This window comes from Rhinoderma darwinii, chromosome 3 (assembly GCF_050947455.1).
Source record: "Rhinoderma darwinii isolate aRhiDar2 chromosome 3, aRhiDar2.hap1, whole genome shotgun sequence".
Classification (NCBI taxonomy): Eukaryota; Metazoa; Chordata; class Amphibia; order Anura; family Rhinodermatidae; genus Rhinoderma; species Rhinoderma darwinii.
In genome coordinates this window covers 49,691,378-49,719,211 of record NC_134689.1, presented here as the reverse complement: position 1 = coordinate 49,719,211, position 27,834 = coordinate 49,691,378, and the positions used below count along the sequence as shown (strand labels likewise).

General features: G+C 41.5%; 1 protein-coding gene across 1 annotated transcript; it reads right to left on the bottom strand.

Moving 5' to 3' along the window:
- C3H5orf15 (chromosome 3 C5orf15 homolog) lies at positions 1 to 27,834 on the bottom strand. The gene is made up of 3 exons (XM_075859959.1): positions 27,618 to 27,834; positions 2,757 to 3,415; positions 1 to 237 (listed from the first exon to the last, which is right to left on the bottom strand). Exons 1-3 carry the CDS (start codon positions 27,727 to 27,729, stop codon positions 106 to 108), a joined length of 903 nt encoding a protein of 300 aa, XP_075716074.1. The 5' UTR covers positions 27,730 to 27,834; the 3' UTR covers positions 1 to 105.

The window sequence follows — 27,834 nt, the reverse complement described above, 5'->3', positions numbered from 1 at the left end:
TAGACTTATAAAAATCTTTAATCGGAATTAAGCAATCAAGTAAAATATTTATGGCAAAGGGGCCTAAAAATAGGCCCAAAAAAGTTTGGGAATGCTTAACGTCCTTCAAAATGCATAATTTTTGGAGTTTCTTAGGGAAGGCATAGCTTCGTTCACATTCTGATCTAGACGACGATACCCTGTGTTCTTTGAGCAAAGACCGTCACGCCATCTACTTCGCTGTATCAAAAGATAGATCTGGGAAAAAAAAAAAAAAAAAAAAGACGAAACCATTAGCATCTCTATTATTTTCAACACAATACAAGTAAGGTTGAGTTCACGTCTATAGGTTGGCTTTATGCCCGAGCCAGACATCTGATAAAATTGTGCGTCATTCCGGCATCTAGTCTGAAAGATCCCACATGGAAGACATACAGCAGTAATTAGCAGTGCGATTTAACAAAATGGAGGCAGCTTTCACTTACCACAGGGCACCCGAAAAATGTGTTAGAAACGGATTGGTTGCTATAGATGACTGCGCCACTTTCTCGCATCCGCCTTGATTAATTTCCCACATTGTGTGCTGTAGGTCTTCTTCACACATACACATCTATATAGCTGCATACATTGGGCCTCATTTGTCAAAACGGTCTAACCAAAAATAAAACTTCTTGTTGCCTATAGCAACTAACCACAGTGCAGTTTTAAGGTTGTGCAGCTCATGTTATCTAGGACTAATTATACTCTTTATGCCTCTGATGCACCAAAAAGGGAAACGGTCACTTCTGCTTTTTACTTCCTGGATAATTCAATTTAAATAAAAAGCAGTTTAAAAACAAAACAAAAACAAAAAAAGGCAGTCAAGCACAAATTTTTTTATGCTAATCTCTTCATTCATCCCCAAGGATTTCTAGAGCTGGAGGTTTTTTGGCAGCTGCTTAAGTCTTCTCCTATAGCTATAACTAGCAAATTCCATCACAAAAATGTCTTAGTAGCTTATTATTTGAGCAGCTCCTTTAATAAGATTTACCCTTCAGTGGGGTTATCCATGTGCTATATATTAGGGTCAATGGGCATCAGAGATGAACCCATCACTCAAGACCACCTTTAAGAGACAGAGCAGAATGCCGCTCAAAGTTGCTTTCGCTCCGGTGGACTCAGCCCAACCATGCATTACATGGTTGGCAGTTTATTTGGGGGAAATGCATCGCCAGACCAGTCTTTCCAGACAAGAACAGCTGATTGCCGACGGTTAGAGAAGCTGGATCTGTGGCGATCAGCTTTGCAGCTTTTATTTAAAAAGATGTAGTCAACCTCTCAGCTGCTTTTTCCTATGATTGTCAGGCACACTCAGGAAACAAATCTGTTTCCATCGATGACCATGTACGCCTCAAACTGAACTATGCCACTTATCCAAAAAATAAAGATTTTTAAAAACTCAAAAAAAAAAAAAAAATTGGCCACAGTTCAAAGGCTCTTACAAGTTATCATCTTTATTGCAACACATCATTAAAACAGTAATAAATACTGTGTAGGTGACTGCCTTCAGTGCGAGTGTTTTATCTCCCGTTTTCATCCAGAGTTAATAAATGGCATGCAAATTGACATAAAATACAGGTCATTAACATACCTGGCTGGTACAGAAAGATTATGCACTACTTTAAAGCATACCTAGCTTTACAGGTGACTTTAGAATAAGCGGTCATGTGTGTACATGCGGGATATCACTTTCTGGCCATTACTTGTATTCTGTATTTATTTTAAGCAGTTTTCCCCTCTGCAGGCTCTCTACTTCAGTTCTGAGCTAATGGGTGGCACCTAACTGCTATCATGTCTTCTATACACAGCACAGGGAAGAGAATCCTGCTCTCCTATCCAAGCTGCAGCAGTACAGATGACATTACACAACATTCATGAGCAGTGTAGTTGAGAATCCAGCACTAGGGTGAAATAAAACACATACCAAGAAGCTGCAGCACATCTTGGTTTCTCACTTTGCTTCTGCTCCCCTTTCCATACACTTCTATTGGCAGGCCGTCAATTTTTGCAGGGTGTCAATTCTACTCTGACTAGGGACTGTTCTTGCTTAACAGGAGGTGGACAGCAGATTACATGAAGGGAGACCCCTAGTAGCAGTCATTTCACACCGAATTTGCATGTATGAAACAACTACATTTTAACAGTAAGTAAGTTACAAAGTTAGTTTACATCAGGTATACCATTAGATTAGCATACGTTGTTCTCAGATGTCGATTAGTAATATAATAGAATAAAACTAGCATACAGACTAGTGTCAAACACGTGCCCAATGCGCATTAAGCATACAGTCGCCACGGTTCTGTATACTTCCTTTTACTATGCTATTTTATCCCTATTAGACATTTGAGAACTAGCCAGCACTAGTAACATGGTTTAATCTCTCTGCACCCGCCAGGTATGTTAGGGACTGTGTCATGTCGATTTGCACGGCATTGATTATTAACTCCAGTAGGTGACCGTTTTCAGTGGGATTGAGGTTTTATCCACAGTATTAGTTTTCATTATTTGTATTGCAATAGAGATATAGGACAGCCAACAGCTATATGAGAACCTTTGAACTACGTCTTGTAGGTTTTTATTACTTGGGTGCGCTCCACAGCTTACGTTGGAGTTGATATATGCCCTTTATATAGCCTGTACAAAAACAATTAAAACAAAAAATACTAATGTATAAAAAAAGCTGCAATGTTGAGTTGTCCCACATGGGCTATGGAAGTTCTAGGAAATGAAATACATACCTTGCGTTTGTTATGGTAAGCAATATAGACTATAGCGATTAATGATGCGATTATGACCAAGTGCATAAAGAAGTGACTGTCTTCATCAGTGTCTGAATCATTGGGTTTAATGTCATAGTCATTTGAATTGTCTTCATATTCAAGATCAACTGGCTCTTTGTTGTTCAAGCCTGGTGTCAACATGTCCTCTTTTGCCAACTTCTCGTTACTCTTACCAGTTGCATCATACTCATCATTTCCAAATACATACTCCTCATCCTCTGCCACTGATGGTTTGGCAGATTGTAGGGTGGTAATGACAGTATCCTTGCCCTTAAATATTAGGTTTCCCTCTATAGAAGTGTCTTCAGTTGGCTCGGCTTCAGTAGTTGTCTGAGGTTTCAGAAGCTTGGTAATGAAGGCAGAAGTAACCGAGTCCACTTTCTTGTCCACCACTTGTGTAGTGTTGACACCCTCCGCTTGTGTTGCATTTTGCGCTGGTGCAACCTTTTTTGCAGGAATGGTGGTATTAATTGCAGCAACAGTGGTGGTTATATTGCCTTTATTTTTACTTTCATTTCCAGGTACAGTCGGCAAACTTGTAATATTAATAAAAGGACTGTTGCTGGAAGAGTCATCCTGTGTGCCGAGAGAGTAATATAGGGGTGTTGCGGATTCACCTGTATGGGGGAAAAAAAACAAAACAAAATAAGCCTTTAAAAAACAAATGAAAACAAAGTAATTGGATGAATCAGTGTTAAGCAGAGTGAGATTGACAGATTCCGCCCCTTGTTAGTGTCCAGGTCACAGGTGCTACAAAAAAAAAAAAAAAAAAAAAAAAAATCTGATTCTTGCTATATAGGTACACTTACTGGGACTATTTTTACTGCGTAGCAAAAACCTACTCTACCAGTATATAACCCCAGAAACAATGGAAACTGAAAAGTCAGCTGACCAGATGGAAAATATGAAACAGCCTGCGCAGACCACAACTGCACCAAAGAAAGTGTTAAATGAACTTGAATAAAAACATTTATGACGGATCACTGAGTAGAGGAGTCACAGGAAAAACACTTCTTCCAACCCATAAACGTTCTGCATCAGTTTATTGCATATGAATGGAAAAGGAAAAATTATTTGAGCACTTGGCACTTACAGCAACAAGAGATACATTACCACTTAATAACCGGGCCTGAGAAGGCCTTAATGACCAGCTACAGTTTTCCATTTTTACCTCTGCCTTTCAGCAGCCATACCTTATTTTTTCAGTGACGTGGCCGTATGAGGCCTTGTTTTATGCGGGAGAAATTGTATTATTTTTCAGTTTGGGGGTATAAAAAATTATTTCTATAGTGTGAATAAAAGGAAAAAGCAGCTCTTAACAGTTTCTTGTTTCTTTATACTGTTCTTGTTTCATGCTAAATAACCGGTTAGATTAATTCTTTAGGTTATTACAGATGTTTAGATACCTAATGTGTACGTTGTGTTTTTATTTAATGTAGGGGCAATAAAAGATATTTTATGCAAAATTACCGAGTCTTTTCTTGTGACTTTTAAATTCCATTAAGGGATAACTTTATTTTGTACTTCTAATTTATTAGCATACTCTTGTATGCAAATACATTATACTGGTCACTGACAGGCTGCTGTTCAGGTAGCACATAGTGTGCCCTAACAGCAGGCTTACTGAACACACAGCCATGGGGGTCCTTTCTAGGTCCCCAGGGCTGACTGCAGAGGGATCCCCTGCTCTTCGATCACGTCACCAGGTTTCCAGTGACCCGATCAAAGAGGAGAATTTACTTTGCTCATGCTGCGGTTATAGACCTCGGTGATCAAAGGGTTAAACAGCTGGGGTCTGAATGTTTTCCGACCCGAGCTGTATTTAGCAGGCTGCTCTAAGATCAGGAGCGGTTAGTTACAGCTCCTGCTTAAAGGATGAGCACTCATCATCCTCTTCTACTGCGACGCCAGAAGACGTCGCTGTAGACAAAGCACCTGCACCGCCTAATGTCAAAAGACTGGGCAGTCATTAAGGGGTTAATGATATAACATTATGCTTTCCCAAAGAACTTGCGCCGTAAAATCACAATGTACTGCACTCAGCGGAGTAAAAAAAACAAGGGGTTATGTATGGTCTGGTACAAGTCAGCAGTGTTGGGGGTGGATTGTTATTTAGCTCTAGCAGAAGTATTAAATAGTCAGATAGGTCTGGGCATTGAACTCAGGAAAATGAAGATGCCCCATCAGGAAATATACCCCATGGACCACAATAAGGGGCAATGATCACCCACAGTGGTTATTTTCTGGACATAGCTCTTAAAGATATTGTCCGAATAGACCACCTAGGAACCCCGAGCTACAACGGCTCAGCTCAGGTGGACCATGTATAATTACATGGACAGTTGTTTATCTGAATGGCGGACATGATCTACTAAATTTCCTGTGTAGCAGGGAAATGGGAATCACCAATGGCAACTGGACCCATGGTGATCAGCGGATTGAAATAGGAGCTCATATTAAAGTCTGAGATGCGATAAGATAACCCCTTTCAGAGTGAAGTAGGGTTGCACGATGCATCGAAATATCGATACTATCTGTACTATTTCGATGCCGTGCACCGCTCATTAGTGCAGCATCGGCAGCATCACCTCATCCTCACCACACGCGCACTTGTTGTCGTCAGGAGCGGGGCAAATTCTGTATTACACAGCCACAGCCCCGCTCTAACAGCGGAGACCAGCGAAGCCTAAATTTTTGTTATTTTTTACATTTTGCTTTGGGAAAAATTGTATTAGCTCCCCTAGGGGACTTGAACCAGCATTAGAATGCTAGTACACTGCACTGCAATACATATGGCGATTTATACAGGCTTCTGATCAGCCCTGCCAGAGCCACGGATTAGCAGTGGCAGACAAAAAGCAGATCTGGGGGGCCTTTATTAGGCCCCAAAGCTGCCATGACAACCATCAGCATCCACTGATGAAGTTGCGGGGGGGCATTGGGCCGTCAGGGGTGGGAGGGCAACACGATCGGTCGGGTTTTCCCATGAAGGACATTTATGACCCATCCACAGGATAGGTCATAAGTGTTAGATAGATGCAGATATGATATCCTGGGGATAGTTCATAAATGTCCTTCATGGGAAAATTCTTATAAATGCAGCGGTCGCTATTGACCGCAGCATTTAACTAGTTCAACAGCCAGGCACGATCGCTCTTCCTGGCTGTTCGAGCAACGTGTCAGCTGTAAAACACAGCTGACACCTGCAGTGTATCAGACGGGCTCAGTGCGTGAGCCCGCTTCAAAAAATAGCCAGAGTTTCAAAGGAGTACAAATAAGGCAGACCTGGGGGCCTTCAAGACCTTAAATGCAGCGGTCAATCATAACCGCAGCAATTAAAGAGGCTGTCACCACATTATAAGTGGCCTATATTGTACATGTGATCGGCGCTGTAATGTATAACACAGCAGTGTTTTTTATTTCTAAAAACGATCATTTGACGGAGTTATGACCTATATTAGCTTTATGCTAATGAGTTTCTCAATGGACAACTGGGTGTGTTTTACTATATGACCAAGTGGGCGTTGTACAGAGGAGTGACCAATCAGCGTCGTACACTTCTCTCCAGTCATTTACACTGCAGATGGAGATATAGCTATATCGCTATTTGCAGTCACATAAACACACTATAAACGCTACTCATGTGTCATGACAATGAATATACATTACCTCCAGCCAGGATATGACGTGTATTCATTCTCCTGACCACTTCTGTAGCGTCTGATTTACAGCACAGCGAGATCTCGCTGTAAATGACAGTTTACAGCGTAATCTCGCGAGACTACGCCTGCTGTGCTGTAAATCAGAGACGCTACAGAAGTGGTCAGGAGATTGAATACTCGTCACGTCTTGGCTGGAGGTAATGTATATTCATTGTCAGGACACACGAGTAGCGTCATAGTGTGTTTATGTGACTGCAAATAGCGATATACACTTCTTTCCACAACGCCCACTTGGTCATATAGTAAAAAACGCCCAGTTGTCCATTGAGAAACTCATTAGCATAAAGCGAATATAGGTCAGAACAAAAATGAATGTTTTTCTAAATAAAAAAACACCACCGTAATCTACATCACAGCGCCGATCACATCATGAAGAATATAGGGCACTTATAATCTGGTGACAGAGCATCTTTAAATCGTTAGAATCAGGGGCAGCCCTCTCAGCCATGCCATCACCCCCCCCCCCCCCCCCCCGGTTACATCAAGGGGGGCGGATGGCATGTCTGAGGTGGGTGCCCCCCGATTCTAACGATTTAATGCTGCGGCCACAACCGCTGCATTTAAGGTGTTAGCAGTAAGGTGTCGGCTGTATTACACACCCACTGAATATGGAGCGTGCTCAGCCTGCTTCATACTTACAGGTATGTGATATGTCGTTAAGGGGGTTAAAGGAGTTGTACGCTTTTAATTTTTTGGATGTATTTATAGACTAGGAATGAGTTTTCTAATATACATATGTTTAAAATTCTGCTCACATTCCTTTTATACCAGCACAGTAGCCACAGTCTAGGAGCAGCTCCTACATTATTCTCCCTGTCTCCTGCGTGTGCCATTTTCTTTTCTTACTGTTAACTTTATTAATGCGACACCTAAAGACACTTTATACAAGTAAATACACGCACAGTGAAGTAGTCATTCATTATTCCACCATTAGTCCTTTACATACTTATCCCATAACAGGTAAAGATATAAAATTTACAAAAACAAATGCTGCACCAATATGTAATCGATTCCTGGATCGGTATTATACTGGATAACTCCTGAAGAAACAGGTAGAATTAATTCTGGAAGGATACTTTATCTAATAGAGGTCGACATACAAAGCCTAAAAGCCACTTGCGTTTAAGAATCTCACAGATCATACGTATTGCGTGGGGCTGGTTTATGCGGAACCTTGGAGAGGAGGCGGTAGAATTCAGTGGCCTACCTGTCGTGGCACACAAGAGGAAGAAGAATGTAGAAGATACTTTGACACACTTGGATATATATAGGTAGCAAGATAAGATTCAGATAAAATGGGTAATTACTCGTGTTCAAATTGTTGCAATTGCAACAATTTAATAAAGGGAAATAAGTTTGCCCATCCGCTGTTGGGCAAAAACCACTAGAACAGAAAACTACTCGTAGCTCAAGGTACATGGTTTATATGATTCATTGTTCATGTGGGTTCATCTATATTTGGGAAAGCACTATGGAAATTTCCAATCACAAAACAATACATCAAAAGAGAGTTGAATTACCGGTTGTCAAACATTTAGTGGAATGTGGGCACCGTGTGTCAGCTAGGTTTTAGAATTATATTGTGCCCATTCCAAGGCAGGGTGGTGACCAGGAACCCAAACTGAAACAAAGACTAAATGGATCTATGAATTAGATCGTTTATGACCTAATGGATTAAATTTGGAATATAATCTGAACGTATTTAACTGAATAATCAGATTGGGACAGGATACTGAAACTGAATTTGTGTAGTGTCACGTGTAGATTACACATTAAATATGTATCTTGACCCATATTGTGATTTTTCTATAATACTAAAAGAATTCATTTTTTTTATAGGAAAATATAAAATGCACCTTTATTTGAAGGTGGGTAAATAGATGCTTAGAGGATAGGATGGATTTTCTATGTGGAGTATATGATATGATAGCAGCCCAGCTGTGAAGCACACCGTGATGCCCAAATTCTGTTTTCTGACAAGATAAGTCGAGCTTCAAAAATGTAAGCTATTGAGCCAATGAGAAGTGTATCAAGTCTGGCCAATAAGAGGATTTGTTTAGAGGTATCCTAGTAACATGCTGAGGGTCAGGAATTCGAGAATATGATAAGCGCAGCAATGTCTGTAGAGGTATCCTAGCAACTGACTGAAAACCGGGAGAGGGGAGATTTGACATGTGCAATAGCGGTGTCTACAAACTGCCGTGGTGAGGACACCGGGACCCATCGCCAACTACACAACATAACGAAATATGTATTGATATGTTAATTACCTTATTTTACTGAATATAGGAAGCACTGGACCATAAGATGCACCCATAAATTGTAGAATAAAAGATGAAAAAAAGGTTGTCTTTAACTGTACATTTCCTGGGTAATATTGAGACAATAGGGTACCAAAGCGCCCCAATACAATGCCAGCCAGTGCCCCATAACAATGTCAGACGCATCGCCTTTACAGAACCCGTGAAGACGAGACCACACCTGAAGACTGCGCTGCATCGGTGAGTATGCTGCTGACAGCCAGCAAGAGAACTAGTAGTTCCTAGTAATAGCGGTCGACTGCGCTATTGTAAAAAAACGGAAACCTGACAGAATAGTGACAAACCGAAGCCATTAGCAATGTTTGTCACCAATGATGCAAGGTTTCCGTTTGCCTTTCCGTTGAGGGGTTCACGACAAACCTCTGCCGGAACCCCTCAACAGAAAGCCAACGCTGATGTGAACAGGCCCTCAGAGCTATTAAATGGCCTTTTTACAAGCTATTGGTTATGTGCGTCCAGATGTTCAAATTCATTCTTACAAAATTCCAGATGCTGAACGGTGCCATCTGCGGCACTAGGTCTTTGTGCTTACTACACGGCTAATAACAGTGATTTGTTCGACAGGGACTGTTATACATATGGCAGAGGCAGTGTAAGGTGTAGAATGTGTGTACAGGTAAAGAAAGTTAATAAAACTGGTTATAACAGTGATATATACGGCTATTACACTGTATACTGCAGCCACAGACCAAGCAATATTTAGCTGTGGTGACAAGCCGATTGAAGTCTATTACTACAATCCGAACACTACCATAAACGGCTCCGAACATAGGATAGTTTTGTTTTCATGTGTTTTAAAGAGAACATCCAGTTAAAATAGTTTATTGATACAGATGTAGCAAACGTAAACTTGACATTTAACAAGCTACATACCATGATGCAGAAAAAGTCTACTTAACACATCACATGCCAAAACGTCAGGTTAAAGTTAGCTGCGTCATGGTATTTAATACGTTAAATGTCAAGTGTAAGTTTGCTACATCTGTATATAAAAGATGATACATATAAGATGATCACATCGGTGAAGTCTGATCTCAGACCACCATTAATTTCTGGGGCAAAAGTGCGTAAAGGGGAACCATCAGCTCTTCTGACGCATCAGTTTTAGTAAATACTTGTATTCCCCACAAAATAGTTATGGAGCACATCAAATTTATTTCTAGAAATCAGTGGTGGTCTAAGATTGCAGGCTACATGAACATGATCATATCTTATGCATCTATGACATACCAAGTGGTACTTTTTACTGGATGTATGTACTGGTGCGCTCATCTGACTGGAAGAGAAGAACCTCGATACATTTACTGCAGTTAATTCATACATTAAAGCATTTCTATGGAAAGTCACCAGTAAAGTCCGAGTTGTCCAACTATTTAGTCATTTCATAATATTATCGGAGCTCCAACACTGGTGTATGCATAGTAAAGGGGGATTTACACTGGGCAATTATCGGGCAAACGATAGTTCATAGAGCGCTCGTTGCCGATAATTGCCCTGTATAAACAGCGTAGCGATCAGATGAAAGAGCAAACGCTCGATCTGCTGGTCGTATAGTTCTAAAAAAGTTAAATGTTGTAGGCAGAACACCTCGCTGTGTAAAAAGGGAGACGTGCTACAGACATGATAATGTACAGGGACGAGCGATTGTAGTAACGAGCGCTTGTCCCCATCCATAACTCAGTGTGACTGGAGCAAACAAGCGTCGATTGACGAGCGGTTTCATTGAACGGCGCTCGCTGCAACAGCCAAAAATCGGCCAGTGCGATAGGGCATTTAAGCAGCAACCTGGAAAAGGAAAGGTGCCGCTCCATAGCTACCTAGTTTTGCCATTTTAACCGGCCCATAGTGTTTTTACAACGGTCACTATTAGGCTTTGTTCCGATGCAATAGACACTTTAAATCGCTGCATCGGAACAAACAAGAGCAGAGAGCTGTCAAATCTCCCTGCTCTCAGCTGCCAGAGGCAGCTCAGGGCTGGGGGTGTCCCTGTTCGAATGTGTGAAATCGATATTAGTATCGATCTCACCTGTTTAACCCCTCAGATGCGGTGCTCAATAGCGTGCACCGCATCTGAGGGGTTTTGGAGAGAGGGAGGCAGCTCCCTCTCATCCCACCGGCACCAGGCGATAAGTTCACCGAGTGTGTGTCTCTGATGGCAGCTGGGGGCCTAATAAAGGCCCCCAGGTCTGCCTGTAGTGAATGCCTGCTAGGTCATGAAAAACCCCCGTTCCACCTTACAAACTGCTTTATTAACAAACAAAATAAAGTTTAAAAAAAACAAACACATTTGGTATCGCCACATCCGTAACGACCCCAACTATAAATTTATTACATCATTTAACAAGCAATGTGAAAGTCGTAAAAAATAAAACCATGCAAAAATTGCTAAGTGATCAAAAATTCGCATCTACTCCAAAATGGTACCGATAAAAACTACAAGCAGTCCTGCAAAAAAAAAAAAAAAAAGCCCTCCTACAATTGCATCGGCGAAAAAATAAAAGCGTTACGGCTCTTCAAATATGGAGACACAAAATGAAATCATTTTGACAAGGGAAAAAAAAAAAAAAAAAAAGTGCTTTCACTGTGTAAGTCGTAAGACAAAAAAAAAAAAAACTATACAAATTTGGTATCGTTGTAATCGCAACAACCCACTGAATAAAGTTAGTTTTATTTATACCACAGTAAACGGTGTAAATTTAGGATGCAAAAAAGCGTGGTGAAATTGCTATTTTTTTTCTATCACCCCCCAAAAAAAAAGTTAAGTGAAATAAATGCTATGTACCCCAAAATGGTGCTATTAAAAATTACAACTTGTCCCGCAAAAAACAAGACCTTATACAGCTATGTCGACGCAAAGATAAAAAGGTTATAGCTCTTTGAATGATGGAAAAATTAAAAAAATGGCTTGTCATTAAGGTCTAAAATAGGCTGGTCATTAAGGGGTTAAGCTCCTCTTACACCGCGCAGGAAAACAAGCACTGATCGAGACAGCTCGTTGATTGGCGCTGGTTTGCTCCTTTCAAAAGGAGGTATGATGAGTAATGCATAGGGACAAGTGCCCATTATTACGATCGCTCTTCCCCATACATTTCTATCATGTCGGCAGCACATCTCAGTTTACACAGCGAGCTGCGATGCCGACAAAGAATATTTCTTGCTGCATAAACGACTCAGCCGATAAACGAGCATTTGCTCGTTCATTGACTGATCGTTGCCTTGTGATTGGGTACAAGCGATCATATGAGCTCTCGTTTGCCCGATTATTGGTCCATGTAATAAGAGCCCCAAGTCTGGGAAGTTGGGTAGCACGCACACAGGGAATGAGAATCTGTTGAGCTGTACGAAGTTTTTTTTTCTCCTTTTAGCAGCAAATACAGCACAATTTCTTTAATCTGTCATATGACCTATACCGAAAACAAGTGCTGGACTATCAATGCCAGATATACGGAATATTACTGTATTGCGGTGCAAGAGGTCAGATGCTTGGGTTTTACCAGATGACGTATCTGAAAGTCTGACCTATAATGCTGCTGACAGGAAGCCTGAATAGGTCTTTCAGACGTAGACAATAGGTGAAGGAATGTCCCCCATCAAGTCCAGCCTGAAACGCAGCATCTACCCCACGAATTACACCTAATAGAAGCTGACAGATTGGAAAACTTGGGCATGTTCTGGAATGAGCAAGTGTCAGTCTATTTTATCCAGCATGATCAAACCTGTCTCCTTCAGTGCTGGTTTACGTAGGTGGCACACCACTTCCGTACTTGCTGCTACAACTATTTATGGCATAATATTAACGCATTGCTGTGTGACACAGACACGGCACTCCCATGTACAAGGATCAACTTATCACGCATTTAACACTTTCAAGCTTATGTGAACTAAGACCATCAAACTCGCAGAAGATTTTCATATAAACGTTTTTGGAAGTCTCGAAGCTCTAGGCAGTACGGAAATCCCATTAGTTAGGTAGGGTACCCACACGTAGCACGTTCTAAGTTCTACATCAAAGAGGGTGAAATCCGCAGTGAACATCCAGAACAGAACGAGCATGCTGAGAATTTGAAAATGTTCAGCAGCATAATTGGGACAGGGCGTGCATGGGGTCACTGCTCCGCTACAGAGACTGAAAGTCAAACTGCCTTGTTCTATGGCCCTCTACAAAACAAGGTTTATGACCAACCCTACTAGTAAGTCAGGAAAAACTTTTGGCTTCATTCACACAACAAGTATACTGCAGATATTTCGCATCAGAAGCGGACCCTTGGATTTCTGCCGCTATTTGGCAGTTTACAGACTTCTTACATGTAGATTATCACCATTCATTGAGGATAATCGGCTTGTGACTTCAGACGCTGCTTACATGGCAGAATACGTTATGGAAACCATGTCAAGAAGTGGCATGTAAGGGGCAGTTTACACAGATTCTCTAAACGTTTGATGCGGAAACCGCACCAAAAAAAAGCGCGAAAACGCATCCCATTGATTTCAATGGGTGGCGGAGGCGTTTTATTCCAGATGGAATTTTGAGGCATTTTCCTGCCTGCAAAAAAAAAAAAATAAAAATAAAAAAAATAAAAAAAACTCAGTGTGGACAGGGCCTAAGTGTATGTGGACACGATAGCCGGCATTTACATCTGTTCAGGAGAAAACAGCTGCCTCGTTTCAGTCGTAATTGCTCCTCCTCGCATTTTGCGAGGCTTCTCTGACAGCCGTAAGTTTTGAGCTGTGCTTCATTGAGTTCAATGACGAACGGCTCAAATTACGTCTGAAAGAAGTGTCCTGCACTTTGACGAGGCTGTATTTTTATGCGTCGTCGTTTGACAGCTGTCAAACGACGATGCGTAAATGACAGGTCGTCTGCACAGTACGTCGGCAAACCCATTCAAATGAATGGGCAGATGTTCGCCGACGTATTGTAGCCTTATTTTCAGACGTAAAACGAGGCATAATACGCCTCATTTACGTCTGAAAATGGGTCGTGTGAACCCAGCCTTACTCTTTTCAGTGAAGCGGTTTGTCATTCTACCTGTCAATGAAAGCGTAGTTACTGACAGCATGCTTAAAGAGGCTCTGTCACCAGATGATCAAATCCCTATCTCCTATTGCATGTGATCGGCGCTGCAATGTAGATAACAGTAACGTGGTTTTTTTTTGGCCAAGTTGAGCAATTTTATATTTATGCAAGTGAGCTTTGAAATTGACAACTGGGTGTGTTTTTTTTCGTATTTCCAACCGGGCGTTTTTTTTTTCGTATTTCCAACCGGGCGTGTTTTTTTTTGGATTTCCAACCGGGCGTGGTTTTTTTCGGATTTCCAACCGGGCGTGGTTTTTTTCGGATTTCCAACCGGGCGTGGTTTTTTTCGGATTTCCAACCGGGCGTGGTTTTTATCGTATTTCCAACCGGGCGTGGTTTTTTCGGATCTCCAACCGGGCGTGGTTTTTTTGCGTATTTCCAACCGGGCGTGTTTTTTTTTCGTATTTCCAACCGGGCGTGTTTTTTTTTCGTATTTCCAACTGGGCTTTTTTTTTTGTATTTCTAACACCATGTTTGAAGGACCTGTGGGTGACGTCACGCTGTGTGTCTTTAGTGAAAGCTGGGTGGGAACGAGGAGAAGTGAATGATGCTGATTTGTCAGCATCATACACTTCTATTCACAACACCCAGTTAGTAAAACAAGTAAACACGCCCAGTTAAAAACACAATACACGCCCAGTTGGAAATACGAAAAAACACGCCCAGTTGTCCATTTCAAAGCTCATTTGCATAAATATAAAATTGCTCATAACTTGGCCAAAAATGATCGTTTTTAAAAAACAAAAAGCTTTACTGTAATCTACATTGCAGCGCCGATCACATGCAATAGGAGATAGGGATTTGATAATCTGGTGACAGAGCCTCTTCAACAGGGCCCTTTTACTGCAGTGATTTTTTTTCCCCTAAGTTCTAGGGGATCTTTGTACCTTTTCCATTAGAGAAAGGATATTATTGCAATAAATCTGTATATCCACTATATAGTTTTTGATATACAATATGTATGGTGGTTTGGGAAGGACAAGTGGCCATGTACATGGAAAAAGGCATCTCCAGCTGTACTGTATTCATGTACAGAACCAGTTTGTATCTTTCTTGAACAGTTGCCTTGTGGTCAAGGTGAGGGCTTCATGGCCTCAGATGTGGTTAAACTTCCTCGCACAGAATAGTTGGTCAAAGTACAACAAATCGTTCCAACAAAATCTGATACCAAGAAAAAGGCAGGTAATGTATTATATTAAAAAAAAAAAAAAAAATAAAAATAAAGTTACTTCAGAGTGACCATATCTTTTCTATAGAACAATCCTTTGATAGTAGGCAGAGACTCCAGTGAAATTATTTAGTTCTTCTGACACTAATGAATATTTTTATGCTTTTATAACCAAAAGCAGCAACTATGATAACTTTGGCCTGTCGCCTAACAACTGACCAAGTTGTCAATGGGTGACCTGACCAATCTCCACCTTAGTCCTGTTCACATCTCGTTTTCCTCCTTCCAGAGGTATACGCTGGGAGGAGTCCTGATGTATACCTCCAACAGAAGGCACAGACGTATCTCACTGTATAGGCATACAGTGGAATACGTCACCAAGTGTCACTGTGGATAGGTGGTAAAATTTAATTGTGGGAAAACTCCTTTAACCCCTTAACGCTCCATGACCTACTATTAGGTCATGCTAACTAGTGTTCGCGCTCAGTGACCTAATAGTAGGTCATGGAGTGAACGCGCCCCGCGTGAACGGCACCGTGTTTATGAGCTGTGACAGCTGCTGTTTCAGACAGCAGACTATCACAGCTCAATGTGCCGGGACCGATCGCGGAGGTCCCCCGCCGATTAACCCTTTAGAAGCCGCGTTCATTAGCGACCGCGGCTTCTTAAGGGTTAAGCCACAATCGATGGCCCGACCCACGATAGCGGGCCGCGATGGCTACTATGGCAACCAGAATCCTAACAATGGACTCTGGCTACGCCATCGACGGAAGCCTAGTGGGTCCTGACGAAGTCACTGCACTACGCATGTAGTGCAGTGTATTAGAATAGCGATCCGAGCCTCCTGCCCTCAAGTCCCCTAGTGGGACAAAGTAATAAAGTAAAAAAAAAAAAATAAAAAAAAAAGTGTCAAAATAAGAAAATACGTTTTCAAAGTGATAAAAGTAAAAATTCCCCCTTTTCCCTTATCAGTCTTTTATTATTAATAAAAATATATAAACAAACAAATAAACTATACATAATTGGTATCGCCGCGTCCGTAACGGCCTGAACTACAAAATTATTTCGTTATTTATCCCGTGCGGTGAACGCAGTAAAAGAAAATAAACCGTACCAGAATCACAATTGTTTGGTCACTTCACCTCCCAAAAAATGGAATAAAAAGAGATCAAGAAGTCGCATGTACCTAAAAATGGTACTGATCAAAACTGCAGTTCGTTACGCAAAAAATAAGTCCTCGCACGGCTTTAATGGGAAAAAAATAAAAAAAGTTCTGGCTCTTAGAATAAGGTAACACAAAAAGTGAATGTTTTTTTACAAAACTTATTTTATTGTGCAAACGCCATAAGACCTAAAAAAACTATAAACATCTGGTATCGCCGTAATCGTATCGCCACACAGAATAAAGTGAATATGTCATTTATAGCGCACGGTGAACGCTGTAAAAAAAAAAAAAAAAAATTGAATAAAAAAAAAAAATAGTAGAATTGCTGTTTTTTAGTCACCACGCTACTTAAAACTAGAATAAACAAACTGATCAAAAAGTCACATGACCCCTCAAGGGGTCTAGTTTCCAAACTGGGCTCACTTTTGGGGGTTTTCCACTGTTTTGGCACCACAAGACCTCTTCAAACTGGACATGGTGCCTAATAAAAAAAAAGAGGCCTCAAAATCCTCTAAGTGCTCCTTTGCTTCGGAGGCCGGTGCTTCAGTCCATTACCGCACTAGGGCCCCATGTGGGATATTTCTCAAAACTGCAGAATCTGGGTAATAAGTATTAAGTTGCATTTCTCTGGTAAAACCTTTTGTGTTATAAAAAAAAAAAAAAAAAAGTAAATTTCACCTCTACTTTGCTCTAAATTCCCGTGAAACACCTGAAGGGTTCATAAATTTTCTAAATGCGTTTGCGAATACTTTGAGGGGTCTATTTTTTGGAGCCAATTCCGATAGTTTCTACGTCAAAACTCTGAATAGGGCCTAAGTACTTCTATACGGCCCGACGTGGGCCGTGTAAATGAGCGACAATCAACGAGACAGCTAGTATGGGGAAGAGCGCTTGTTACTCCCATCGATCGTCCCCTTACATTTCAGCTCGTTGATCGGCGCTTGTTTGCTGCTCTCACACCAAGCAGTGACTGGTTATGTAGGAGTACAAGCGATGGTTAATAAGATTGCTCGTCCAATGAATTTGCACCATATTGTTGGCACGTCTCAGTTTTCACAGGCATTTAAAACTATACAATAAGCCAATGAATAAGCGTTCGTGAACACTTGTTTGCCCGATAATTGGCCTGTGTAAAAGGGGCTAGTCTCTAAATGCATGGATTTAATAAAAAATTAAAGAAATTCTTACGGTGTACATTGATTCAGTTGTTTACTTTGGTCTCCATTGTTATAGCTGCTAGGTGACATCTAACAGGAACCTGTAATAGCATCTTGAGGGTTTGTCACTCTGCTTTCCCAAGGCATTGTTGAGGAATGTAATTGAATATTGGAAATTTGTCACTCAGTGTGTGGAAAGCTTGGTAATGGCTTTTAGGCGCCATTAAAAACCACGTGCTTTCCCTACGTTTAGCGCTTACATCGGGAAAGTTCCCAAATTACACACTTAACGTGTCCATAGAGATCCATTAGTCCGACATGGCTAAAAGTGTGTTCTTTTGACCTCCATCTGAATACATCGGCATACTTTTTTCTAATTTTTTATTTTTTTAAAAGTATGGAATAGCGTAGTAGACTATCCTCTTCCATACAAAGTTATCCCTAAAGAAAACATGTATATATTTTTTTTCTACATGGGAGCCTACATCCCAGGCATCGGTTTAACATACATCCTGGGCTTTCCATGATGTATACATTAAACCGATAACAATGTTGTGACAGATGCCGGTAACAAATGCCTCACAGTGCCATCGTTAACCATAGGCAATAATGATCTCTTAAGAGTCACCACAAACCGGCCTTCTGGGGAGAGAAGATAGAGCTGTTCGGAGGAGCGGTGACGCCCTTGTTGCTCCAAATAGCTCATTTGCATATAGAGAATAAACGTATATTTCTGCAGGAAGTCACACACCTGAAATTAGGAAAACGGCATTCTATTCATAGTCGCATTCAAAGAGCTATAACTTTTTCGTCTACATAGCTGTATGAGGACTTGTTTTTTGCAGGATTAGTTGTACTTTTTAATAGCACCATTTTAGGGTACATATAATTTTTTTATTAACTTTTTGGGTGGGATTATAAAAAAATACAAAAACTGAAATTCCACCATTGTTCTATGCGTTTTTAAATGGACGCCGTTCACTGTGCGGCGTAACATGTTACCTTTATTCTATGGGTCGGTACGATTACGGCGATACCACATATGTAGAGGTTTTTTTTATGTTTTACGACTTTTGCACAATAAAAACACTTTTGAACTAAAATGATTTGTTTTTGCATCGTTGCTTTCCAAGAGCCGTAATTTTTATTTTTCCATCAATGTAGTGATTTTTTGGGCTTGTTTTTTGCGGGACGAGACGTAGTTTTGATTGGTACTGTTTTGGGCTGCATGGGACTTCTGGATTCATTTTTCTTATGACTTTGTTGGGGGGGGCAATGGGAAAAAATTGCAATTTCGCCATAGTTTTTTGCGGTTTTTTTTACGGTGTTCACCTTGCGGATTAAATTACATATTAACTTTATTAATTGAGTCATTACGGTCGCTGCGATACCATATATGTGTACTTTTGTTTTTAACACTTTTACTAAATAAAACCACTTTTAATGGGAAAAAATAGATTTTTTTACTGTAATTATTATTAATCTTTATTTCACATTTATTATTTATTTCATTCGTCCCACTAGGGGACTTTACTGTGCGATCTTCAGATCGCTGCTATAATGCTTTGGTATACTTCGTATACCAGAGCATTGCCGGTCAGTGTAAATCTGACAGGCAATCTATTAGGACGTGCCTCCGGCGAGTCCTAATAGGCATATGTCCAGGGCAGACCTGGGGGCTTTCATCAAGCCCCCGGCTGCCATGACACCCCATCGGAGACCCGCGATTGCATTTGCGGGCCGCCTAAGGGTGACAGAGGGAGCTCACTCCCTCTGTAAACAAGTTAAACGCAGCGGTCTCTATTGACGGCGGCATTTAACAGGTTAAACGGCCACGATCAAAGTAAACTTTGATCGCGGGTGTTGGAGCAGGTGCCCGGCTGTCAGACAGCAGAGCCCCGGCTCCAGCCTGCACGGGAGACCTGTGCAGGACTTAGACTAGGCTCACATGAAAAGGCGTCAGCCTAGCCTAAGGTCCCTTAGTGACCAATGTGAAAAGGCACATTGGTGGTCACTAAGGGGTTAAAGGGATTATCCCATAATCAATATTTATCAACTACACAGATAGCACTCGGCAACCCCATAGAACTGAATGGAGTGGCGGCCAAGCATGTGCAGTACCACTGTTCAAATGGGGCTCCCAGGAACAGCGAGGTGAGATCGTACTCCTGATCGGTGGGGGTCCCAGTGGTTGGACCCTACCGATAAGTCTGTTGGTGACTAATGCCACTGTTCAGCATCCATGTGAATGGAGACTAACTTGTTGTCATCCACCATCTGTTACTCTGGTAGAAATACAAGCCAACGCTAAAAATATACCTTACACAAGGTAACAACTCTAAGGTTATGTTCAAACCCTTAAAGAGGCTCTGTCACCAGATTTTGCAACCCCTATCTGCTATTGCAGCAGATAGGCGCTGTAATGTAGATTACAGTAACGTTTTTATTTTTAAAAAACGAGCATTTTTGGCCAAGTTATGACCATTTTCGTATTTATGCAAATGAGGCTTGCAAAAGTACAACTGGGCGTGTTGAAAAGTAAAAGTACAACTGGGCGTGTATTATGTGCGTACATCGGGGCGTGTTTACTACTTTTACTAGCTGGGCGTTCTGATGAGAAGTATCATCCACTTCTCTTCACAACGCCCAGCTTCTGGCAGTGCAGACACAGCCGTGTTCTCCAGAGATCACGCTGTGACGTCACTCACAGGTCCTGCATCGTGTCAGACGAGCGAGGACACATCGGCACCAGAGGTTACAGATGATTCTGCAGCAGCATCGGCGTTTGCAGGTAAATCGATGTAGCTACTTATCTGCAAACGCTGATGCTGCTGCAGAATCAACTGTAGTCTCTGGTGCCGACACGATGCAGGACCTGTGAGTGACGTCACAGATCTGCACTGCCAGAAGCTGGGCGTTCTGAAGAGAAGTGGATGATACTTCTCATCAGAAAGCCCAGCTAGTAAAAGTAGTAAACACGCCCAGATGTACGCACATAATACACACCCAGTTGTACTTTTGCAAGCCTCATTTGCATAAATACGAAAATGGTCATAACTTGGCCAAAAATGCTCGTTTTTAAAAAATAAAAACGTTACTGTAATCTACATTGCAGCGTCGATCTGCTGCAATAGCAGATAGGGGCTGCAAAATCTGGTGACAGAGCCTCTTTAACTAAAACTGGCTGAAAATACGGCACGGTTTTCAAGGGAATCCAGCCTCTGATTTACAGTAGTTTTTTTAAAGAGGCTGTCACCAGATTATAAATGCTCTATCTCCTACATAATCAGATTGGCGCTGTAATGTAGATAACAGCAGTGTTTTTTATTTTGAAAAACGATCATTTTTTGCAAGTTATGAGCAATTTTAGATTTATGCTAATTACTTTCTTAACCCCTTGCGTACCTTCGACGTAATAGTACGTCGCTGGCCGCTTATTCCAGCGTACCTTCGACGTACTATTACGGCTCAGGAATAAACTGTCACTATGTGAAATCACAGTGACAGAATAGCGGTGGCAGCTGTCATTGACAGCTAACCGTCTCTGCTACCGGCCTGGGGACCAATTAGCAGTCCCCAATGCCGGCGATTGCTGTGATTGGTCAGTCTCTGAAGACTGACCAATCACAGCCGTCTGTGACGTCGTCTGCAGGAGAAAGCTCCTGTCACTTTCTCTGATCTCCTCACTTCTGTGAGATACGTGAGGAGATCAGAGAAAGCGGTGTAAAAAAAAAAAAAAAACACCACTATTTTTATTAACCCCTTCCCGAAAATGGGCATATAGTAACGCCCTGAGGATGAAGCGGGCACAGGAGCTGTGCTCGCTCCATCGGATGTCGGCTGTAATATACAGCAGACATCCCACTGCAACTACAGCGATCACTGTCCTCTCCGATCGCTGTAGTTTAACCCCTTAAATGCCGCTGTCAATAGCGACAGTGGCATTCAAGTGATTGATACAGAGGGAGGGGGCTCCCTCTGCACCCCATTGCCCCCCCCCGCGAAAAATCGCGGGGTTCTGATGGTTGCAATGGCAACCAGGAAGCCTAGCAACGGCTTCCTGGTTGCCAGGTACGGGAGCCTATTAGGTCCTGCCCAAGGCAGGACGTAATAGGCTCAACTGTCAGTTGTAAAGTGACAGTTACAATACACTGCACTACATCAGTACATACAGAAGTAGTGCAGTGTATTGTACAGGGGATCAGAAGATCAGATCTTCCAGTCCCCTAGTATGTGTAAAATAAAAAGTGAAAAAAAAAAAGTGAAAAAAAGTTTTAGATAAAATACATACAAGTTTTACGTAATAAAAACAATAAAATCGCCTTGTTTCCCTGATCAAGCCCTTTATAATTAGAAAAAAAATGAAAAAAAAAAAAGACAAAAACTAGACATAATTGGTATCGCCGCGTTCGTATCGGCCTGACCTAAAAAAATATATTTATCCCGCACGGTGAACACCGTAAAAAAAATACCATAAAAAACAATGGCAGAATTTCCTTTTTTAGTCACGTTGTTTCCAAAAAAATGGAATAAAAAGTGATCAAAAAGTCGTGCGTAGCCAAACATGGTACCAATAAAAACGACTGTCCCGCAAAAAATTTATGTACTCCGCACAGATTACATATACCCTGATGCACTCCGCCCAGCTTACATATGCCCCCACATTATAAACTGAAACACCAGTAAAACACTAAACAAAACTACTACCAAGCAAAATCTGCGCTCCAAAAGCCAAATGGCACTCCTTCTGGGCCTGGCAGTGTGCCCAAAAAGCAGTTTATGACCACATATGGGGTATTACCGTACTCTGGAGAACCGCTTAACAATTTATGGGGCGTATGTCTCCAGTGGTACAAGCTGGGCCCAACGCATTGGGCACTGAAATAGCATATATGTGGAAAATGTCAATTTTCAATCTGCGACATCCACTGTGCACTAATTTCTGCAAAACCTTTGGGGGTCAAAATGCTCACTACACTTCTAGATGAATTCCTTGAGGTGTAGTTTCCTAAATGGGGTCACTTCTCGGGGGTTTTCACTGTACTCTTACCTCAGCGCAATGCAACATGGCGTCAAAAACAAATTTTGTAAAATCTCCACTCCAAAAACGAAATTGCACTTTGTCCGTTTAGCCCTTGCCGTATGTCCAAATAGCCGTTTACAACCACATATGGGGTATTTCCGTAATCAGGAGAAATTGTGTAACACATTTTGGGGTGTCTTTTCTCCTGTATTCCTTGTGAAAATGAAAAATTCTGAGCTAAAGCTACAGGTTATTGGAAAAAAAAAAAAGGTTTTCATTTTCACGGACCAATTCTAATAAAATCTATAAAACACCTGAGGGCTCAAAATGCTCACTACACCTCTAATTTAATTATTTCAGGAGTATAGTCTCCAAATTGGGATCACATCTGGGGAATTTCTACTGTACTGGTACTTCAGGGACTCTGCAAATGCGACATGGCCCCCAGAAACCAATTCAGCAAAATCTGAGCTGCAAAATCCAAATGGTGCTCCGTCCCTTCTGAGCCCTGCCATGGGTCCAAACAGCAGTTTATTACCACATAATGGGGTATTTCCGTAATCAGGAGAAATTGCTTTACAAATGTTGGTGCTTTTTCTCCTTTATTCCTTATAAAAATTAGAAAATTCTGTGTTTTTTCCAAAAAAAAGTCTCTTTTCATCTTCACAGACTAATTCCAATAAATTCAGCAAAAAACCTGTGGGGTCAAAATGATAACTATACCACTAGAAAAATTCCTTGAGGGGTATAGTTTCCAAAATGGGGTCACTTTTGGGGGGATTCCACTGTTTAGGTCCCTCCAGTGTGTTGCAAACGTGACACGGCACTGAAAACCATTCCAGTAAAATCAGAGCTCCAAAATCCAAATGGGGGTCCTTCCCTTCTGAGCCCTGCTGTGGGTCCAAACAGCAGTTTATTACCACATATGGGGTATTTCCGTAATCGCGAGAAGTTGCTTTACAGATGTTGGGGTGCTTTCTCCTTTATTTCTTGCAAAAATTAGAAATTTTTACGTTTTTCCAGAAAAAAAAGTAGATTTTCATTTTCACAGACTAGCTCCAGAAAATATAGCAAAATACCTGTGGGGTCAAAATGCTAACTATACCCCTAGATAAATTTCCTGAGGGGTGTAGTTTAAAAAATGGGGGTCACTTTTGGGGGTTTCCACTGTTTTGGCACCACAAGACCTCTTCAAACCTGACATGGTGCCTAAAATATATTCTGAAAAAAGGAGGCCCCAAAATCCAAGAGGTGCTCCTTTGCTTCTGAGGCCTGTGTTTCAGTCCATTAGCGCACTAGGGCCACATATGGGATATTTCTAAAAACTGCAGAATCTGGGCAATAAATATTGAGTTGCGTTTCTCAGGTAAAACCTTCTGTGGTACAGAAGAAAATGTATTACATATGAATTTTGTAAAAAAATATGAAATTTGAAAATTTCACCTCTACTTTCCTTCAATTCCTGTAAAACGCCTAAAGGGTTGAAACACTTTCTGAATGCTGTTTTGGATACTTTGAGGGGTGCCGTTTTGAAAATGGGGTGTTTTATGGGGGTTTCTAATATATAGGGCACTCAAAACCACTTCAGAACTGAACTCGTCCCTGAAAAAAATTGCTTTTTGAAATTCTTAAAAATATGAGAAATTGCTGCTAAAATTCCCAGCCTTGTGAGGTCATAGAAAAATAAAAGGATGTTCAAAAAACGATGCAAACATAAAGTAGACATATGGGAGATGTTAATTGGTAACTATTTTGTGTGGTATTACCATCTGTTTTACAAGCAGATGCATTTAAAATTGGAAAAATCATAATTTCTTCATATTTTCGCTAAATGTTGGTGTTTTTCACAAATAAGCAATGAATTTATCGACCAAATTTTTGCACTAAACTAAAGTACAATATGCCACGAGAAAACAATCTCAGAATCAATTGGATAGGTAAAAGCATTCCGGAGTTATTACCACAAAGTGATACATGTCAGATTTGAAAAAATGGGTCTGGTCCTCAAGGCCAAAATGAGCTGGGTACTCAAGGGGTTAATGACCAACTGGGCGTGTATTTACTTTTTACCAACTGGACATTGTACAGAGGAGTGTATGACGCTGACCAATCAGCGTCATACACGTTTTATTGTTCCAGCCCATTGTTAGTGTGATTGTGCAGTGAAGGAAGCTGGGCTGGAACAATGAGACGTGTATGATGCTGCGCTGTCTGGCACTACGCATGCTGCCATACAATGCTTCGTCAAGCATTGCTTCTAGGGAAGAATCTGACATAGAATGGATATTTTATTTTTTTTTGGGGGGGGGGGCAGACTTATGCCTTAACCAAAAGCATTAAAAACACTTACAACTTTAGGAGACTGCAGCCATTTTGTTTGTTCATTTTTATGCGGCTTTTAAACACGAGAATAAACCTGTCTAAACCCGTCCTTACCACCACTTCATCAGGACTGTTTTATTTAGCAGTAGGGGGCTACAGTCGTCTTAACCAAACAATGGAGGTGAAAGACCTGTAATTTGGTTATCAGCAGAAAGTGAAGAAGAAAAGAGACTGCACTTACCAACAGAGACTAAGGATCTGTAATCTCATGTAAAGAGACTGTCTACATGTAGGGTCTCCGGCTATTCAAAGCAGCTACACAACGATCAACAGATCCGTGGCTTCATGATGGACAAACATTACAGACCACCCACAGAAAAGTCAGATTAGTAAGCGTTTACCTATGACAGAATACAAAACCACTGTCACCACCATGCCCAGTGTGCGGCTAGTGCCAAGCAGCGGCATCATCCACGTCTTATACTAGAGAACATGAACCACATGCTATAGAAGTAAACGCAGCCATGCGTGACCAGGTCAGAACTTCTAATAATCTTGCCAACTCACAAACACAATGGGCAGATTTACCAAGACTGGCATTTCATTCTCCAGTTTACCTGCTCCTTTAACACCTTAACACCTCTTAATAGATCTGTGGCATCCTCCTCCTGCTGGCCGGTGATCAGGGTGATGCGCCATAATTGTGACGCAGCGAGAGCGGCCATGCGCCATCCATTCCCTCCCCCAATCAGGAATAAAATAAAAAGTTGTACTCACCTCATCACTCCTCCAGTCCCCCTCTGCATGCTGCGGCTCATACGAGGCCCTGACGTTGGCATCAGTAGGATGTAATGAGCCGCGTCATCATGAGACACACAGGAGCAGTGAGGTGAGTATAATCTAGTCTTCATTTATTTAATGGTCTAAAAGGGGGAGGGTTTGGGGCTGTAGACCAATAAGAGGGGAGCTTATGGGTCGTCAATTATAATAAATTTGTCGGGTCGCTGTGACGCTCTTGTGAAGCCACGCCCTTTTCCACAAAAGTAGTGAGGGCGGCATAAAAAAGGCTAAAAGTCGCAGTTTACACCGCAAACTTCTGGGCTCTTTTGCAACGTTTCTACACCAGTTTGACCAATTCCCCCAATGTTTTTTTTCTTCTTAAAACCAAAATAGGCGAGGAAAAAAAAAAACAAAAAAAAAAAAACCAGAAAACTTAGACATTTTTAGCGTCTGTCACCACATAAGTGGCTTATATTGTACATGATGTGATCGGCGCTGTAATGTAGATTACAGCAGTGTTTTTTTATTTAGAAAACCGATCATATTTGACAGAGTTATGACCTATATTACCTTTATGCTAATGAGTTTCAAAATGGACAGCTGGGTATGTTTTACTATATAACCAAGTGGGCGTTGCAGAGAAGTGTATGACGCTGACCAATCAGCGTCATACACTTCTCCCCATTCATTTACACAGCATATAGCGATATCGCTATGTGTAGCCACATAAACACACTAACATTACTGCAGTGTCCTGACAATGAATATACATTCCCTCCAGCCAGGACGTGATGTCTGTTCAGAATCCTGACACTTTGCTAACATTTGTGTGATATTTATAGCAAGGCAAGCGTAATCTCGTTTTAAATGACAGTTTACAGTTTACCTTGCTGTAAATCTCACACAAACGTTAGCAAAGTGTCAGGATTCTGACTAAACATCCCGTCCTGGCTGGAGGTAATGTATATTCACTGTCCAGACACTTCAGTAACGTTATAGTGTGTTTATGTGGCTGCACATAGTGATCTGCAGTGTAAATGATTGGGGAGAAGTGTATGACGCTGATTGGTCACTGATTGGTCAGCGTCATACACTTCTCTCCACAACGCCCACTTGATCATATAGTAAAACACGCCCAGTTGTTCATTAAGAAACTCATTAGCATAAAGCTAATATAGGTCATAACTCCGTCAAAAATGATCGTTTTTAGAAATAAAAAACACTGCTGTAATCTACATTACAGCGCCGATCACATGTACAATATAGGGCACTTATAATGTGGTGACAGGGCCTCTAAGTTGTGACTAAGGCCAATGTAAAAAGTAACAGACTCCAGAGCAGAAGGGGTTCCCTTGGTCTACCCTTGTAAATGCGGTTAACGTAGCGCCAGAACTGTCCATGCAGCATTTCTATGGGTGTAATCACAGAGGTTTTTTTGTTAACAGTTTGAGCCAAACCAGGTGTGGGTCATTAATGGAGAAAAAGTATAAAGGACATATTCTACTTCTCTTATTTGCATTCACTCCTTGTTTTGGTTTCAAAAACTGCATCAAATAACCTTAACCTGCAAGTGTGAATACAACCTAATTATTGAATGGATAGTCATTCCATACAAGCAGTTAAAATGCTTGTAGCTACATGAGACAAGCGCCTTCCCACTGACTTCTATAGGACAAAACTTGACTCAGTACAACTGCCCGGGCGGCCCTGGTAGACACGACGTCTATAGGGAACGACCTCAATCTGGCCTATATGAACGGTCACCTAACAACATTACGTGGAGACACAAGTTGCGATCACAGGGATTACGCCAATGATCATACTATATAAAGTAGTCAAGTCTATAAAGCCGGAATACGAGAAAAGACACGGCCGTGACAAGGACTATGGGATCTCCTGCGATCCGGGCGATCAACGATCTTCAGCACGTCAGACATTACAAAAGCGACAAACAATTTGAGAACTTCAGACAAGTCTGACGCGCATCCACCTAAGGCGTCATGGGAAATGTAGTCCAGTCATTGACTCCTCCCTAGTAACGCAGTGAGTATAACCAGCAGTAAATTAACAATATCCACACTTACGCTCTTCTTCCTCTAAAACGTCCGCTGAGACGGTACCAACGTTGAAGAGGAGTGCAATGACAAAGAGCAGCCAGGAGCTCCCGAGTCTCCGCGACGTCTTGAAGGCGGCCATGATGAACTAGGAAGAATCGTGCTGGCAGAAACCAGGCTGTGTGACGTCAGATAACCCTACAACGCAACCACACTGTGCGAGTCTGTATGTGAAGTGAATGGACGG

Coding starts and splice junctions, on each gene's coding strand:
- C3H5orf15 (XM_075859959.1), bottom strand. CDS start 27,729: ATGGCCGCCTTCAAGACGTCGCGGAGACTCGGGAGCTCCTGGCTGCTC. Junction 3,416..27,617: donor CGTTTTAGAGGAAGAAGAGC/GTAAGTGTGGAT, acceptor TCCCCCATACAG/GTGAATCCGCAACACCCCTA. Junction 238..2,756: donor CTTACCATAACAAACGCAAG/GTATGTATTTCA, acceptor TTTTTTTCCCAG/ATCTATCTTTTGATACAGCG.